Raw genomic sequence first — 18,416 nt, 5'->3', positions numbered from 1 at the left:
ATCTGATGTCGTGGGTTCACATAGGTTGAATCGAACATTGAGAGACAGATTTAGAGCAAGTCGGAGAATATATTTTCTGACGGCTTTAGTTCAACTTCTCAGCTGATCCAACTTGGGTTTGATATGCTCGTACCATTTTCTAACATGTTTTGACTTTTCAGGAGCCGTTCTCAATACTTGGAAGGTGTTTAAGGTTAGTATGGCTATTGTTTAACTAATTTAAAATTATTTGGAGTTAAGTTTAGATTATTTTATGCAAATTATGTGAGTCAATTTTCATACTATAATTCTAAGTTAGGACGGTGGGACTCCTAAGGTATAATTACATTTCAAAAAACTCCTAACCTAAAGAGAGCATAGTGACTTTGATTTAGACCAACTAGGTAAGTGGCTCTATTGTCGACTTGGTTGGACGAATTGTATGATGTATGATGACACGTGCTCCATCGCCCTTGCATGTGTCATAATTATGATTGATATGTTGTGTTATGCTATGTTATTTTTTAAGCTATGTTATAATGTGATTGTCATGTTGTAGAATCATGTTTATGATATCGATAATCTATGATGCATAAACCTCTATACACCCCCACCATGTATGCTATACTAAGTAAGAAAGATTCGACCGGAATTATGTAAGCATGATTCATATGCTCGTTATGTTATAAGTGAATGAAGGTTTGACTTGCATCATAAAATTATGTCATGATTTTAAGCTATGGGAATCTCATGCTTTTTTATGTGACATATGCATTGGGATATTTTCCCGTTATGGTTAGTAGGGATGCGTACCTTATGAGATTTAAGTACGGATGTATACCTTACAACATTTATGTTCGCTATGATGTTATGTGAGCTCTTTCCCTCTATGGTGTCTGGTAGCATCAGCACACACTAACCTAACAAGCCAAACCTATGGAGTACGTATACGAGCTCGCCTGATAGGTCCATGTGCGCTATGCGGATCGTGTGTAGGGAAGTATTACACATCTAACCCTGTCTGGAGTGGAAATCAGCTCAAGATCATGCTACAATTTTTTAAAAGATAGATCCCACCATATTGCATGTGATTTCATTTCTCGACCCCATTGGTAGAATCACTTACTAGTATTTCTTAAAATACTCAAGCTACGTGCTACTCTTATTTTTCAAAAGAAGGTAAGGCACCCCATGTAGGATGACGGTGTCACTATTAAGACCATGAAACCAACATTACATTAGGTACATTAATGTCTATGTTACGGTAGGTACATTAATGTCTCTTTGGTAACCCTTATGTTAGATCAGGACTTGTTTTATTTTATTTAAATTCATGTCATTTACATTTCGCCTCTTTATTTCATGACAATGTTGTTTTAAAGTACGTATTATGAATGATAAGTCCATGACACCTTTTTATGAAATATTTTAAATGAATATTTTTCGCACGTATTAGTCATGTCATGTATGTAGTGGTGAACTTGTTATTAATTAGAAAATAGAGTCGTTACCGTTGATATCAAAGCGGTACCTCTCCCAGTAAGATATGATTCAGGGATGAACCAAGGAAAAAGGTAGTTGGCATGTGACACCCGAGTAAAGGAGAGGTACATGAATGAACTGATACCACGTCTAAATGAGAAGGATCCTGAGAATAGGATAACTAAGAGATGCTTAAAAGAATTGAAAGTCATCACCTATACCAACAAAGTGCATCTTCTTTTTTCAACGGCTCAATCATATAAATTTCATGGTTAAGCATGTTTTACTTGAAGCAATTCTATATTGAGTTACCTCCTAGGAATTTTCTTGGAATGCATGTGAGTGAGGACAAAGCATGCTGGAAGAACTCATATTGATCTATAGAGATAGGTTTCACTCTTAAGAAGTGAGGACTAGGTAACGTGGCCATGTTGTAGAAGGTGCCAGAGAATGTTGGGGTCATTAAGCTCCGAATCCGAATTCTGAATCCTGGGCATGACTTGTTATGAATGGTGTCAGAGTTCTAAGCTTATAGGTTTTGTAGACTAGCTTACAAGGTAGACTTAGCATGTTTTTTGGCCCCACCACTGATGCACCGTCGCTTGTCATTGTCATGTATGTCTACGAAAGATTATAAATGGTTATGTTGAATATTATTGATGATTAATTGTGTTTATGTGATAAGGGTTGTAGACTTAGTATATCATGTGCATGTTATAGATTATGCCACCTAAAGGACGTGAAAAAGGTTAAAACGGAGGATGACCCCCTACAGGGGGACGAGGCAAGGGTAGAAGAAGTCTGATTCGTGAGGGATCCGTGACCCGAACAAACGCAGCAGCACCACCCCCAGTGGCACTTGCGGCAGGACTAGACCCCACGACAACCCTGATGTGGGAATCATTTCAAGTCATGATGTACCATGGTGGCCAATCAGCAGGTCAATTATGCGACATCAACGAGAGAGGTTAGGTACTTGCAGGACTTCAAGAGGTATGACCCTCCTATCTTTACCGAAACCTCGGAGGATCCGACGGTGACACAACTATGGTTGTCATGGCTGGAGACAATCTTCCAATTGATGAACTGTCTAGATGGCCATAAGTGTCATGCATGTCATTTATGTTGTATAAGGATGCAAAAATATGGTGGGTGTCTACCCGAGAGATCCTTAGCCCGAAAAAGGTGTGTATCGTAGTCCCAATCCAAAGAGGTCTTTTGGGAGGAATAATACCCAGAGGCGACCCAACTCTGAAAACAACAAGAATTCACTTAACTGATGCATAATGGATGGATGCTCTGTTATTGCCTACACTGAAATTAAAATAGATGACTGATATTACTTCGATATGATACCTTTCAATTCAGAGAGAAATGTTGGAGGGAGTTTTCCCTCATCGAAAAAGATAAGGAGAGAGCTTGTGAGACTGAAGTTGTTTGCCCCTGAATTGGTTGACATAGAGTTTAAGTTGGCTTAGAAGTTAGTCCTAAGCCTAGACAAGAGAATCCATCGTACCGTCGAGGCCATAGCCCCCTACCACCTATGTTGCCTTTGAGAGCAGCTAAGGCTATGGAAGGAGTTAGGGTCGAAGAACACTGAGGGCTGACAGCACCGATAATCACAGTAGGACAGAAATGGCGGTATGACCAGATGGAACCGCATCGTCAACCATTAGTGCACCAACTACAACAGGCCAACAAATACCATAGGGACTAAGGGCATGGTCAGCAGTTAGACCGACATGGGGTCTAAGGAGACGAGAGACCCTAGTGCGGCGAGTCCAATAGGAAACATTGGGGATGGTGTCTGGTGTCAATTTTCAATCGTGCGGCATCGTGATCTTGACACGTTCATAACCAACCTTAAGGGGAACTCAAGCCCCATATTCATTTTCGACCGACTTTGTGGGTTCGTTGGACCTTATGCGAGGTTTTTCTTCGTCAACCGAACATCGCTCGTGCGGAATCCAAGCTTGTTCGGTCACACACGCTGCCTGCACATGCATGTTCAATAATTCGCGATACAACTGACTTACCTCTACACTAGGCCAAGTCATTCTACTCGACCTTGCCTCTACTCGAGGCCAAGTGCTCAAAGCAATATCGGATTTCATCTTGTCATCTTGGTTCCCAACCAACACGGTTCATATGTCTTGACGTCATCCCAAGTCACAGGTGTTGTCGGCCATCGTAACACTCCGTCATGCTATGGAGAATGGGCCCACGTGTCTTTCATCTCATCGGGGACATCCCGAACATCCATCCATCTAGGCTCAATCGATGCATTGGCCCTTTCGTGCCCATATCATATCATTTACAGATACTGTACCCGATAGTGGTGCAAAATTCAACCTCCGACATGCGGACAGGGGCGCAATATCGACACACCTGTGCCGCCTAATAATGTCCTTGAAATACTCATTTCAAAGGAAGTCATCCGAGACACTCGTCTCAAAACGCTCGCCCTCACTATGACACTCACATATTCCATAGGGCCCAGGGGTGGTGGACAGCTGACACATGGCTCCCTCTATAGTACATTTTGAAGCATTCCCAAACTGGCGGGTGTAGACATGATTTATGTAAATGGACATATGGTGTCATGGATCGTCCGTCCGATGTCTAATTGACACCAAATTTGGCGAGCTTTCATATTTCATATGAACAGACTTGACTCCAAAACCTCATGCCCAAGTTTCCTTCAAAATCTCGACTTTCGAGGTTAAGGCCCAGGGCCCTACCCAACCCTTCAACAAGCCTATCTATGTCTACTCATAGTCCCTATCTTGCTTATGTCTTGTTTCCTCTTCAATGCACACATTATATAGTGTGTTGGATGATGCACCGTCCTTCTTGGTCGCATTATGGTATACTTCTGTATTGGCCCTCGCGTGGCCGAATGGGTGCCTCTTGAGGTTCGCCACTTTGCTTGACTCATCGCGAGGTTCACAACCTACCCCCTTCATAGCACGAACTAAAGCATGCTTCAAGTGCGGCAAAAGGATCACCTTGCTTGAACTGCCCAAGAGAGAATACTAAAAACCTTATTAATTAGCCAAGAGACTTAGGCGGCACAAGAGGGACTATGCACAACCACTCCTAGGAGGGAGAGTACGCCTCTCTGCCAACAAGGACGAGAAGAACTTCGACATAGTGGTGGAAGATATCTTACCTGTTTTGGAGCATCTTGCCCTAACTTTGTCCTAACTTTACTTCAACCTTACTTAATAAATTACTTCAACCTTACTTGCATGGGTTATCTGTTAGTCACCCATGGGTGAAGGATGGTCAAGTGCAATAGCGGGACAGACACCATTTCATAGTTAGCTTTTGGTTAGCTTTTATGTATATATATATTCAATGCGATTGAATGTAATTTATTGTCAAATAATGGCTATTAAATGTACTTTTAAATGAATTACGTATAGCTATTGATTTAAATTTATGTGCAATTGAATGCCTAAAAATAAATTAGAAAATGACTTCATACCCAAAACACCAATTTATTAAACTCAGATTTCACTATCAATACAACTCAACAATCCAAACGGGCTAGCTTCCTAAATTCTGACTTCAAAACTCACCACCTCAAATACCAACTTACTAACCCCTCTCATAACCCAACTCGACGTCCCGAACGCCCCCCTAAATAGTTACAGAACGTCCCGAACGTCCCCCTAAATAACTATCATATATCTTCTTATTTATTGAATTTATTGAAAAGGATACACTGAACACACAAGGAAGTGGAAGACAAGAGAGAGCTTGAGGAACTCACACAGGCAGCCTAAAATGGTCAATTTGGACGTTTTCCACTTTTTGTTTCTGGAAATCACTGCGGTTTCTGGAAGCAAAGAACTTCCCAAAGTTGTATTCTCTGTATTTTGGGGGATTTTGTTCATTCACAACCTCCTCCAATGGCTTCACCATTGTATGGTGCGCTGGAAAGAAGAAGAATGGAATGGAAAACCTTTCCTTCTCTGTATTCACCACCACCCTGTGCTCCACACTTTCGTATTTGTCATTGCTCCAAACCTGCACAGCACACACAACATGAACTCGGATCGATCGTACGACACTCATACGACATTCATCAGTGGCAAATATCTATATTCCATATTCTATTAACAATGTAAATGAAATTCTATGCCTAAGAGTTCTAGTTATCCAATCACTGTTCTCTGTCATTAGCTTTTGGAGAGACCAGAGAAGTTTTATACCTAAGAGGTGTTGTACCCTAACGCCACAACCAAAATACTACATACCAATTGTTGTAGCGGAAGCGGAAGTAAGTCAATTATACTCACACACCTACGAACAGAAATTAAACAAAGAAACAAAGATTTACGTGGTTCGGAGACAATAAATTCCCCTAAGAATAAGAACTAGATAAGCAATCTCCCTTGACACCTCCATCAATCCTCCTTCAGAAAACCAAGTTCCAGAACTCATTTCAACTTCTTAAAATCTTATGATTTTCAGATAACCATGGACGAAGAAATTCCATATATGTTTATATATGCAATGGCAAAATCTATGTCAATAGGTAGAAACATACTTGAACAATGTCACCAATGTTAACAATATATGCATTTGAGATTGGTTTGACAGGAATCCATTCTCCATCTGATTTTCTCCTCACTTGTAGCCCTCCAACACCATCTTGGGCAAGGATAGTCAAGGCACCGGCATCCTTGTGACGCCCAACGCCAAGCACAAGATCTGGAGATGAGCATGGAGGATAGCGATTCAATCTCACCATGCTCATTTGCTCATCTTGGAAATAACCCTTCAATCTATCCGCAATGGGCAATCCAAGACTCGAACAAATCAGCCCCAGTAGCTTATAAGCTAACAATTCCAACTCCTTTGCATACTCCTCACATGTTTCACTGTTCATCAACAATACAATACAACACGAAACGCAAGCTCATAGGAATTTATACAAACAGTTGGTGTTCGGTTCTCCAAACTCAATAGTAATTCCCTAAAGTAATCCAAACATGCAAGACAAAGAATAAAACAGGCGAAGAACTGGAATCTGTTCGGTATATATTTAATTCAAGACAAAGAATGATAAGTACCTAAATTCAGGGGGATATTGTGGCCACTGATTAGTCAAAACCCTCAAATTCGTGTCATCTGGCTCGTGCGAAGCCGGAACCAACGTCCGATCCTTAACCAAGAAATCAAACACCTCCTTCCAATCCCTAACGTTTTTCGTATTCTCACCATCATGGTACCCCATAGCGTTGGCTGCATCTCTCTTCACCTTCCTCTTCTCCTCTACTCCCTGGTCAAAAAACAACTTCGCTACTTTCTCCATTCTCGCAACCAACTCCATGGGAACTCCATGGTTGATGACCTGGAAGAAACCCCAGTTCTCGCAAGCAGAGGCTATGTCAGAAACAAGTTGTTCTACGCTACGAGAGTCGGAGATGGAGAGATCAATAGTGGGAACTTCGTCGATGGGGTCGACGGGTTCGAGCTTCGGGCGGTGCTGAATGGGTTGGATAAAGGAAGCATCAAAGGCCAAGGCCTCTCCCATGGCTGCGATTCGATGGATGCCTTGAATGAAGACTCGAGAAAGGAATTGTAAGGAGAGATCGCCATTATCACCGAGTTATAAGCAGTGAGGAGCAATGAATTTGGACGGATTTAGAGCTCCGGTCATTGTTGATGGAGCAGACGAATATTAGGCGTTGATCAAATTTGTCTTGTTGTACGGAAAAGTGAGGGTTTAAGGGAAACTCAGGATGCCTAAAAACGTTATAAAATTCAAAAAGAGGATATTATATTTATTTTAATTGAAAATAGATATTATATTTATTTAGGAAAAAACATTTTTTAATCCAAAACTTTTTTTAAATATCAATTTTTTATTTTTAATTTTGAAATTTGAACACTTTTAACCAACCCCATCATAAGTTTTTGATTAAAAAAAAGTTATCTAAAAACTATTCAAACTATTCACATGAAATTATGATTAAAAAAATAAAATATGTGACAAATGCTAAACGTAATTGAAACTAATATTTTAAAGGGATTTCATTTTTTTTTTTGTTTAATAAATAAATTAGCTAAACAATTAATTAGAAATGGTAAATGTATATTAACAAGTTTTTAAGTTAAATTTTAATATTTGTTCATGAAATTGAAATGGTACTTTTTAATGAAATTGAAATGGTACTTTTTAATAAGGATGTACATTTGACCCGACAACCTGGACCAATCCAACCCGAATTATAAGGGTTGGGTTGGGTTGGATTAGTATTTTGGGTAGGATTGGGTTCATTTTTCTGAACCTGAACTGAACGGTTCGGTTTTGGGTTGTAAAATCTTCGAGTTAACCCGAGCGAAATAAAAATATATAAAATATTTTTTTTGTTTTAATTTCTTTGTTTTTTTTTTAATTTCTTTCTTGTTTATTTGTTTTTTTTTTTCTTAATTTCTTTGTTTGTTTATATTATTCTATTATTTTATTATTTTTTATTTTTTATTTGTTTGTTTTGTTTATATTATTTATTTTTTTATTTTTATTTTTATTTCCGTGGATTGTATTCGAAAAATTATAAATTGTGAATAAATAAAACTACAAAAATGACAACCCAACCTAAACCCGAAAGTAGAGGGTTGGGTTGTCAACCCGAAAAGTTTCATTACCAATCCAACCAACCCTAATTTTGGGTTGGGTAAAAAAAAATCTCCCAACTCAATCTAACTCGAAGTATGTACACCCCAATTAGGGTTGGGTAAAAAAAAATCTCCCGTCCCAACTCAATCTAACTCGAAGTATGTACACCCCAAAATGACTCAATCTAACTCGAAGTGTATAATTAACCTACTTCGAAGTATGTACACCCCAAAATGTTATAATTAACCTACTAAATTTTTAAAATGTTGTAATTTATAACCGGCTATAACCACGTTTTTGTATGAGAAATCAATAAAAATAAATATTTGATATTAGATTTTTTTTATTAAAATTTGCAAGTTGAAGTCATTTAAATAGCTCATTTGTACATTAAAACTTAATTTTTATTAAAATAGTGAGTTTTATTAGAACTTCGTACCCTTTTTCTTTTTCTTTTTTTTTCTTTTTCTTCTTTTTTTTCCAAAATTAGTGAATTTTGAATAGAATGTAAAAATTAATACTATTGACAAAATATAAATTCTGATTTTTGCCTGTAAACTCGTTTTTAGAAACAAAAGTGGGTTTGTGAGTTTGATTACACACACACATATATATGGACCAAATCACTTGAGGATTGAACCAAAAATCATGTCAAACACCCTATGGAACCTTCAAATATAATGATTCGTTTAGTATACCTAAAGTTAGAAACCTTATTTTGCATTTAGATATATTTCTCCTTTCAATCTTCACATTTCTACAGCATAAACAAGGCAGACTGCAATTGTTGGTTTTTCCATGCCAATCTTTCCTCAAAAGTCTTGCAGGAGATAGATGTTCAACATAAAATAATTCGATGCAGGCTAAACATATCAGCAGAAACTTGGATCAAACAGAAAAAAAAAAAAAACACCTTTGCTCCAAATTCACGAGTTCGGATGCCGATACTGCTGCACAGAGTTTAATGTAAGCAGGGAGGGATAGTACTGGATCTGGGATTGCTTGCAACTATTTACAGTAACTAGGGGAGGAAATGCTCACGGAAGTGTTTTTGGGTCTGATATCTTCAAGCAGATGGCATTGAGGTTGAGAGAACCAGATAAGACAAGTATTGAAGCCCGTCCTGGATTTTGCAGAAAGCTGTGGTTTGATCAGCGCGAAGATGCTTGGAGAAGGCGTTGGCCTTGTCTTGTATCGACGTTTGCAGATGACCTTTGTGAGAATTGGCTGGGACTGCACTCATGGCAGCTTCGTATGCTTTCGAAACATCAGAAATGCCTGAAGAGAGCATTGAGCTTTTCAGATTGAGGTATCTCAGATTTTATATACTAAACAAGGCAGACCATAATTAGTATGAGAGCCTAGTTGAAAGACAACAAAACTAAAAGACGAGGGCACAATTCATACCTAAACAAATTCAATGTTTATATAGAAGGGATGACAATGGATAGATCAGAATAAAAGATGCATTCCACTTTCCTATCTTCAATTCTATAAAAGGAAAGGCAGCCTCAAGACTTCATTTTTTAGGCCAAGTGTCAAGGTAGTATGAGATGTAAGCCTTAATTTTTAGTTAAAAAAAAGCATGTAAAGAAGCATAAAACTTATATTACAGAATATAATGATTATATGAAAGTGCACTCAACATGACAAATGGTCGAGAAAGATGACATCATATTAGCGAAATAGAAGGATATTAATATCAGAATTAAATCGGATGATAAAAAGAAGGCCAACCTGTGATGAAGCTATTGGATAGTGCATCTACATATCTTGTCATGGATAGAGCCTTCAGTCTAATGATTTCAGCTTTTTCAACAGAATCTTCCGGCCATTGGATTTTTACAGCATTTTCATCTTCATCTTCATCATCATTGTCACCATCAACTTTGTTGGCTTGTGTTATAATGGATTTTCCAAGCATCAAAAATTGAGACACCGCAAAATAACACATTTCTGAAAGTCTCTGCAAATGCAAAAATAATACGCTTTTGTCAAATATCACTGCACCATATCCATGTTAAATGTCAGCTGGATTGTCTTATTAACAATGTCATATAATTAAAAGAAAAGGTATATATCTCACATGGACTCCATCCGAGTGAAGTGATTCTAATCTGTCAACAGTCCTTTGCATTATTTCAGGAACAGCAAGTTCGGATACGGAACTTCCAAATCTGCAAGTAGGCACTTACATTTAGTGCACGAGTGCTCATGAACTTCATTTAATACAATAAATTTGAAATAAAAATTCAACACAGCATTTCAAGGAAAGCTTTACCCTGCAGCCATTTCAGCAGCCTTGCTGACACTAGAATCATATAAACTCTTCATCTCATCATTTCCTTCTTCTCCAACTTCCAACTTTTTACCTTTGTCTGATTTTAAACTGCTTCCTTCCATTTCATTACTCAAACTGAAAATTTGTTGGACCTGTTTGAGCTTTCCATCATACACAGATTTTTGGTCTTGCGATAATTTTCCTTTCCTTCGGTTATATAATAAAGTGTAGTGGTTGGACAAGGCCTCCAACTCCTGCAAAAAAGAAACTGCCTCATTAAATAGAGTACCATCTCAATATTATACAACTTTCCAGATTAGAAAGTGACCTCTAACTGTTCTGGACCTCCATATATATAAAAGCATCGATCAAATGTCACTTCTTCATCTTCTAATTGATCCTTCTCAGCATGTGGTTCACTCTCATTAGAGCCTTTCTCAACTTCAATGCCAGTCTCTGTAATCAATAAATCCATGGTTTCCTTTCCAACGAGTTCAAGAACTTCCATTCCCTTGGTTGTGAGAGCCTTTCCTCTCTGTAACACAAATAAAATCACATAGCACATGAAAAATCAAAGAGAGCATGAGATTTTACAAAATTCAGTTTTAGCTATTTCTCGGGATATTTAATCAGAGAAGAAAGAAAAGTTTTTGAAAACTAAGTTATGATAGTAAGTGCAAAGGGAGTATAACAATTTTTTAAGCTTCTCTTCGGTAATTTTATGATGCACACTTATTTCACTAGGCTCACTTTTACATTACTTTTTACTTTGGCCTACAGGGGAAAAGGAAAAAAAAAATCAAAAGATTTAGTTTCTTTCTTTTTTAAGATGAGACAAATTTTTGTTTCCAAACACTTATCCTACTTCTTTAGTTTAATGATTTTTTTGTTCAATGTCATGTGGGAGTAGAGACTTGAACCTCTAACCTTCAGATTGAGAGTATAGTATCTTAACCAGTTGAGCTACTTACAATTTATTAATATATAGAGGAAGAAACATCTCACTGCCGATTACAGAGGGCTGTAATCTCTCCTCTCCCTCGACAACTTTCTAACAGACAAAAAGCATATAAAACGCTCCTTCCTTTCCTATACACTCCCCTACATCACACACAATCCCAATGGTTCCCTCGTACCAGTCTAACTAACTGGTTGTAGCTGTAGTACCCTTTTTACTCTTGATCTCATACTGAATGGTAACTAGGGGCCAAACACTATGTTGATGTTGACCTCTATAGTATAATGATTCAAGCAATGGGAAATATCTTGAGAAAATTATTTATTCAATAATAATATAAATAGCACTCTCGACCTATGAATCATGATGCATAAGTTCAGTTTGCCAAGGAACCGTACTTTAAACTCATGATACTATTTTTATAAACAATCAACACATCAATTGATAAATTAAAAAAGAGCAGACGGGAAACATTCAAGAAGTTAGATTAAGCTCCTAAGACTTTTGTTCTTAACATGACCTTGTAACTGAACCACCTTTGCTCTGCCTACTAAGTCTTTTTTTTTTAAATACCCTACTATCAATGAAATTATAAATTGTTTCCTATTAAAAAATAAATAAGCTAAATGATACGGGAAACAAACCTCGAACAATGATGGAGCAACAGAACCAGCTGCAACTGGTATGCTTTGCTGTTGAATGGTTTCTGCAATATTTGCAGCTGAATTCTCAAGCCTAGGGAAGAAGTATAGAATATTACTTCCTTGGGCATTAAAATTAAAAATGAAAAGAAATACAAAGCAACGACATGGAGTGTTAGTGCAATAGGAGACATATTCATTATTACTTTCAAGTTTCATTATTCGGATTTTATCTACAGGAACTTTTATCATCTGAAATCAAAGCAAATCCAAACGCAATAAATTAAGCCATTACAACTTTAGGCAAAATTTCAAAATTATATGCTAAGGCCCTTCTCAATTCGTGGCTAGTGAAAATTGTATACTGCAGCACATAGTCATCCAAGAAAAGCATTAGCTAAGTTGTCCAATAGGTTTTAAACTTCAGAGTACCAGTAAACACGATAGACATACTTGTGAACGAAATCACTGCCCCCTCTCAATGCACTTCCCAGAGCTTTCCATGCTCCCGAAGCTATATTCTCCACAGAAGTATCCAGAACCTTTAAGCCCTGCATATATTGAAAAAAAAATTACTGAGTTGCGAACCCAAATTCTTAATTTCAAAACCAGAATTGAGAACGAGAACTATCCACATTTGGATCAGTGCCACATAATCATTTAATGACAATGCACAATCTTCAATGCATTCTTCTATCATCACTAGTATAATTATTAATTACTGAGTTAAATCATCTGCATTTACACTAAGCCTAAAAAGATGCGTGTTTGAGAAATAGAAACGGTATATTGAAATTAATTGATAACAGAACGTCAAAGAAAGCATGACATAATATTAGAAACAACAAAACAGAACGAAATTCTTAGGAGATGATATAAAGCAAGAAAAAATGGAACTGTATTGAGCATTTGTGACATGGATATCGAGCATGTGCGATATCATGATGGAACCCTTTGATGATGGCAACTTCTAATCAACAAGACATCAAGCACATCAGTCTCCCACTTTTCCTTGAGCTGATTCCAATTTGGTATAGGGTCTTTTGGTTTGTGTGCTAAAGGTTTATGAGGACTTCCTCGCGGTTGCTAATAGTAAATTCCATATAGTTCTTATTGATGAGGATGCAAGAGAATAATCATATACAGAAATTGTTACAGTCATGGTAAACGAAAAGATCGACACCCAGCAAAAGACAAGTTAATGTAACCCTATTCTACAAAACTTGCCTGGCCAAAAACTGAATCCTCGCTGGCCTTCTCTAATTTATCCAAGGCAGATTTTCGCAGCTTATCGTTCTCATCTTCACTCTCACTCTCAGCTGCAGAATCTTCTACTTCTTTCTCCTTGGAAGACTCCACATGCTCATCTTCATTTTCCAAGTCTGCAATGCTTTTAGCTGCTGTCTGAGCTACCGCAGCAGCCTGCAATTGTTCATCCACACCAACCAAAAAAAAAAGGTAACTGACGAATATCTTTTGCTCCTTCAGTCCATAACGTCACTAAAAGATAATTGTTTCCTGAACTTACATTGCCGAAAACTCAGCACTCTATCACAGAAAATTTCTTCTCATCATAATAGTAAAAATAAATAATAAATAGGATCACATGAAAACGTTTAACAAGCTAGTTATCAGAAGCTCCTTAAGCACGAACACCAAAACTCACACGACTATATTTCTAATCTGATTACTGTGCCAAAATGCCTGAAAACGAACAGCATTTCCCCAATACGGAACACATAATAGACTAATAATCAGATCGAGTACCTAAATCTCTCAATTAGAAAGGAAACCGCCTCACGATCACAGAACACCAGAAATTCCAAAATGCGAAACACATGACAACGCAACGTCCACAACCTAATTCACGCAGAAACAACAATGTTGAAACTCGTAACAAAAATGAATACAATACACATACATTTCGTGAGATCTCTTCGGCGGCCTTCTGGAGATCTGAGAGAACAGAAAACGCAGAGATTCCCCAACCTCCCCAGCCTCCTCCTCCTCCTCCTCCTCCTCCGCCACCGCCACCGCCGCCGCCGCCGCTTTTTGGAGGTGCTTCTTTTACTCCGCTTTCTTCTTCAATCTCTTGAACTTGCTTCTTAGGAGGTTCCGTCGCCGCACTCAGTGGCTGCTTCTCTTCCTCCATCGTAGCACCTACCTAACGAAATTACTCGAATTCTCCAAAATCACAGTCCTCTGGAAGAAAGAACTATGTTTCTTCCGAATTTGTTATGAAAAATTAAATGAATCGATCAGGAATTTGGGTAAATATCTCAAGAACTTGTTCCTTCTCGCGATGATCGAACTATGGCGTAAACGTGAAGGCAGTTAATTTCTTCTCCCTCCCTACGCGTCTATACGATGCCGTTTTCACCTTTTAAAAATCCATTTCACCGCCCCACCGGAAGTCGGTCCCTCTTTTGTCTGAAGAGGCGAAATGTCTTTTATGCCCTTACGTTTTAAAATTAGAGATTTGAAAATAATAATAACTTATTTCTTTCTTACTTTCTTTATCTCTATCTTTCATTTTTTTTAATCTCTAAAATTTCCTTTATTTCTTTTGTTTTTTTTATATCCGCTTAAATATCATAACCCGAAGTAAATAAGACGAACTCTAAGTATTCTCAAATATATATAGAATCATTATGATGTCGTCATCATTCGTATAAGGGTACCTTACCTTTACCTGAAATATAAGAATAACACGTGACTTGTGTATTTTAAGAAATAGTTAGTCAGTAACTCCATTATTGGGATTAGAAGGGTAAACACATGCAACATGGTAGGGCCTATCCTTTTAAAACATCATAGCATGGCCTTAGGCAAATTTTCAGTCTGAGCAAAGTCGGATGTGTAGTACCTCTATATACATGGTCCACGTGTACAAGCATGGGCCTACCACACTGGCTCACACACCCCTTAGGTCCAATGTGGAATACTATATGAGCTGCAAAGAGGATGGTAGTAGGACTAATCAATATCCCACCAATCCGATTTGATCTAGAATGTCGAAGAGTCCAATGAAGTGTGGGCTCAACTTGCCCATTCGTCTAACCCTAAAGACGTCTTCCATTGAGGACTTCTTCAAGAATACCTTGTTGTCTAACTCAAACTCCAAGTCTCTACGCCTCACGTCAGTGTAACTCTTCTGTCTACTCTGACTCATTCACATTCTTGCCTTGATCTTTGAGCCTCATTGGTGACTTAGACTAACTTTGATCCCAATAATTGACATTTGCCTACCTTTTCCCAACACACAAGGGCCTTCGTTGTTTCAGTATAATGTTTCAAATAGTATCAAACCAATAGTTGTCTAATATTTGTGGTTGTAAGCAACCATAAGATCTAACTTGAAATTCCAATTGTTTATATGATTGAGGCATTGCTACTACTAATACTGACATCACATAGTTTTACCTATTATTCATAGGGAACTTTATTTGAAGTAACTCGTGTAAGGTTGTGAGTGCAACATCCCACCACTACTCGAATGACAATTAAAAAAAAGTTAAGAATAATGGAAGAACCAATAAGAGTTAGCAAGATTCAATGCGTAAAATGTAAGTTTTAAAGTGTAAGTTTTAAAGTGTAATATCCAAAGATTAAATGTCAAAATTTTAAATTAATGCTCAAATAGCATATTAAATGAGCAATTTTAAGATGAAATATGCATTGGGTGGAAAAACAATTTATCAAAACAAAAACACATATTTTGGGTATAGTTTTTTTTTTTTTTTTTTTTTTTTTTTTAAAAAAAAAAACTTAGCACCCCTCTTCTCCCCCTCCCTGAAATATCTATAAAATACCTCTCTCATTTTCTATCAATAATTCTGCCAACAAAATAGAAATAGGAAGAAAATATTTTCTGGGAGAAGAACGACATATAATAGAGAGATAGTTAGACAATAATCTCTCTTATTTCATATGGCAAACAAAACAGAAACAAAAAGAAAATATTTGTTGGGAGAAGAAAGACATATAATGGAGAGATGGTTAGGATAATAAAGAGAGATGTGATTTGGAAAAGGTCAGTAGTCAGATTTACTTTTTCCTTCTTCAGTTATTAACATGTTATTTATATAGAAATTATCATACAAACAATTAAAATGGGCCAGAATACTCTCACGAAAAAAAACAGAGATAAAAAAGAGAAGAAGATTTGGAAAACATATTCAAATGAAAAAAAATAGAAACGGAACAACAAAAATTACATTCAAATTTAGCAAAAAGAAATAGAAAAACAAAAAAAAAACATGAACATATTAAATCATTCATTTTCGTTTATCCTAATTTCATTTTTAGGAAATCACAACCAATTATATCTTAGATCTTCTTTCAAAAGACATGGAAGGAAGAATTCATCAGTAATATTTGTGAATTTAAATGTTAGTCGGAAAAAAAAAATTAAGAAATGAAAGATTTGGAAAGAAGAATTAATCAGAATACCTAACCTAGAAGAAAAATAGAAAAAAAAGACTAGAGAGAGAGACGAAAGGGCTCTTAACCAGATAAAATAAAAAAAAAAAAGAAAAGAAAGAAAAGAGGGAATGAGACGAAGAAAAAAATAAATAAATATGGAGAGCAGAGAAAAGAGCGAAAATAGGAAATACAGAGAAAGGCCAAAATACAATATGAAAAGAAAAAAAATACAGAGGAAAAAAAAAAAGAGGAATAGAAATGGATTGGAATTGACCAATAATATGATTGAGTAAGAATCAATTAAAATTGGAGAANGTATTTTTTATCTTTAAAAAAGTTTGAATTAGGAAATCTCAATGAAAACAAAGTTAGTACCTTAGACATGATAGACAACCAGATGAGAAAACTTAATACAATATGAGTTTTAAGAGCTCTCTAACCGATTATGAAACTCAACCATTTGAAAAAAANATATTTAGATGTATATTATAATCGTTCCAAGACTTTGCAAACTTTAGCCCTGCAAAGTCTTTAATGCTCGCATGAAATCTAGCACATGAACTATTGTAATAGTTAGAGAATTGAACGTGAAATTGATGTTATAGATTCATATAGGTTGATTTGGATACATAGGGCANCACAGAGCTCTAGTACCAAATGATAAGAAATCAATACAAGAGGAGGAATCATTACAAAGGGGAGTAAAATTCAGATTACCTTTGTAACGCGGTTAAATTTAATATATATATATATTAAAATAAAAATAATAAACTAAAGAGAAAAAAAAAAAAAAAAAAAAAAAAAAAAAAANCAAAATCGAACTTTCATTTAAGGATAAATTGGTGACATCAGTATAAACTAATCACATAAGTGGTCTTATTATAGGATAGGCTAAAAATTATATGAATTATNCTTCTCCCCCTCCCTGAAATATCTATAAAATACCTCTCTCATTTTCTATCAATAATTCTGCCAACAAAATAGAAATAGGAAGAAAATATTTTCTGGGAGAAGAACGACATATAATAGAGAGATAGTTAGACAATAATCTCTCTTATTTCATATGGCAAACAAAACAGAAACAAAAAGAAAATATTTGTTGGGAGAAGAAAGACATATAATGGAGAGATGGTTAGGATAATAAAGAGAGATGTGATTTGGAAAAGGTCAGTAGTCAGATTTACTTTTTCCTTCTTCAGTTATTAACATGTTATTTATATAGAAATTATCATACAAACAATTAAAATGGGCCAGAATACTCTCACGAAAAAAAACAGAGATAAAAAAGAGAAGAAGATTTGGAAAACATATTCAAATGAAAAAAAATNAGTATGATAATGAGTGCGAATGTGCACAGATGAGAGTGTTCATGAGGCGCATGACACTATGGGGTTCCACTGACCTCCAGACGTCGCTACAGATTAGCTTGACCAGAGGATCCAGGGGGTGTGCGAGCGCCTTGGAGATTCACACTCACATGTGTGAATNTCCTAATTTCATTTTTAGGAAATCACAACCAATTATATCTTAGATCTTCTTTCAAAAGACATGGAAGGAAGAATTCATCAGTAATATTTGTGAATTTAAATGTTAGTCGGAAAAAAAAAATTAAGAAATGAAAGATTTGGAAAGAAGAATTNGGGCTACTTACTGAGTATTCTTCGAAATACTTAGGTCGTGTGCCACATCATTTTTTTCAGTAAAGGCAAAGCGCACTTGTACGGATGACGGTAGCATCGCGAGCAGAGACTGTGGCACGTGCATAGGGTAGACTCATATTTAAATTCCTAGTCCTAGGTTAGAATAGGTTGTTTTGCATTTCATTGTTTTAAATTATTTTGTTTGTTTTTATTTTCTCTAAATTTCAGTATTTTCATTTTTAAACACGTAAGATCATAGTTGTGTTTTCCAGAGAAGAAGTTGTTTTAGCGCTTTTCGAAGTTTACGTTATAAATGATGTTAATGTAAGAGTTAAATTTTTGCATTATAGATGAGCATGAGACATTAGTAGCGACT

General features: G+C 36.5%; 2 protein-coding genes across 2 annotated transcripts; both read right to left on the bottom strand.

Moving 5' to 3' along the window:
• Positions 1-4,944: 4,944 nt before the first annotated feature.
• LOC111792763 (protein DMR6-LIKE OXYGENASE 1-like) lies at positions 4,945-7,009 on the bottom strand. Its single transcript, XM_023674342.1, has 3 exons — positions 6,546-7,009; positions 6,020-6,353; positions 4,945-5,496 (listed from the first exon to the last, which is right to left on the bottom strand). The coding sequence occupies exons 1-3, from the start codon at positions 7,007-7,009 to the stop codon at positions 5,236-5,238; spliced, it is 1,059 nt and encodes a 352-aa protein (XP_023530110.1). The 3' UTR covers positions 4,945-5,235.
• Positions 7,010-8,790: 1,781 nt separating this feature from the next.
• LOC111792748 lies at positions 8,791-14,327 on the bottom strand. Its single transcript, XM_023674324.1, has 9 exons — positions 13,897-14,327; positions 13,203-13,397; positions 12,429-12,526; positions 11,979-12,069; positions 10,705-10,911; positions 10,377-10,630; positions 10,182-10,272; positions 9,833-10,061; positions 8,791-9,373 (listed from the first exon to the last, which is right to left on the bottom strand). The coding sequence occupies exons 1-9, from the start codon at positions 14,125-14,127 to the stop codon at positions 9,162-9,164; spliced, it is 1,608 nt and encodes a 535-aa protein (XP_023530092.1). The 5' UTR covers positions 14,128-14,327; the 3' UTR covers positions 8,791-9,161.
• Between the last annotated feature and the right edge of the window lie 4,089 nt (positions 14,328-18,416).

The sequence above is a fragment of the Cucurbita pepo genome, chromosome LG04 (genome assembly GCF_002806865.2).
Source record: "Cucurbita pepo subsp. pepo cultivar mu-cu-16 chromosome LG04, ASM280686v2, whole genome shotgun sequence".
NCBI lineage: Eukaryota > Viridiplantae > Streptophyta > Magnoliopsida > Cucurbitales > Cucurbitaceae > Cucurbita > Cucurbita pepo.
Note: the sequence above shows the minus strand (reverse complement) of the source record. Positions and strands in the feature narration are given on the sequence as shown.

Excerpts from the sequence above, each read along its gene's own strand:
- LOC111792763 (XM_023674342.1), bottom strand. The coding sequence starts at position 7,009 with ATGGGAGAGGCCTTGGCCTTTGATGCTTCCTTTATCCAACCCATTCAG. Across the intron at positions 6,354-6,545 it reads CAATATCCCCCTGAATTTAG|TGAAACATGTGAGGAGTATG; the intron begins GTACTTATCATT and ends GTTGATGAACAG. Across the intron at positions 5,497-6,019 it reads ACATTGGTGACATTGTTCAA|GTTTGGAGCAATGACAAATA; the intron begins GTATGTTTCTAC and ends TGTGCTGTGCAG.
- LOC111792748 (XM_023674324.1), bottom strand. The coding sequence starts at position 14,127 with ATGGAGGAAGAGAAGCAGCCACTGAGTGCGGCGACGGAACCTCCTAAG. Across the intron at positions 12,527-13,202 it reads AGGATTCAGTTTTTGGCCAG|GGCTTAAAGGTTCTGGATAC; the intron begins GCAAGTTTTGTA and ends CAATATATGCAG. Across the intron at positions 10,912-11,978 it reads TTGCTCCATCATTGTTCGAG|AGAGGAAAGGCTCTCACAAC; the intron begins GTTTGTTTCCCG and ends TTTGTGTTACAG.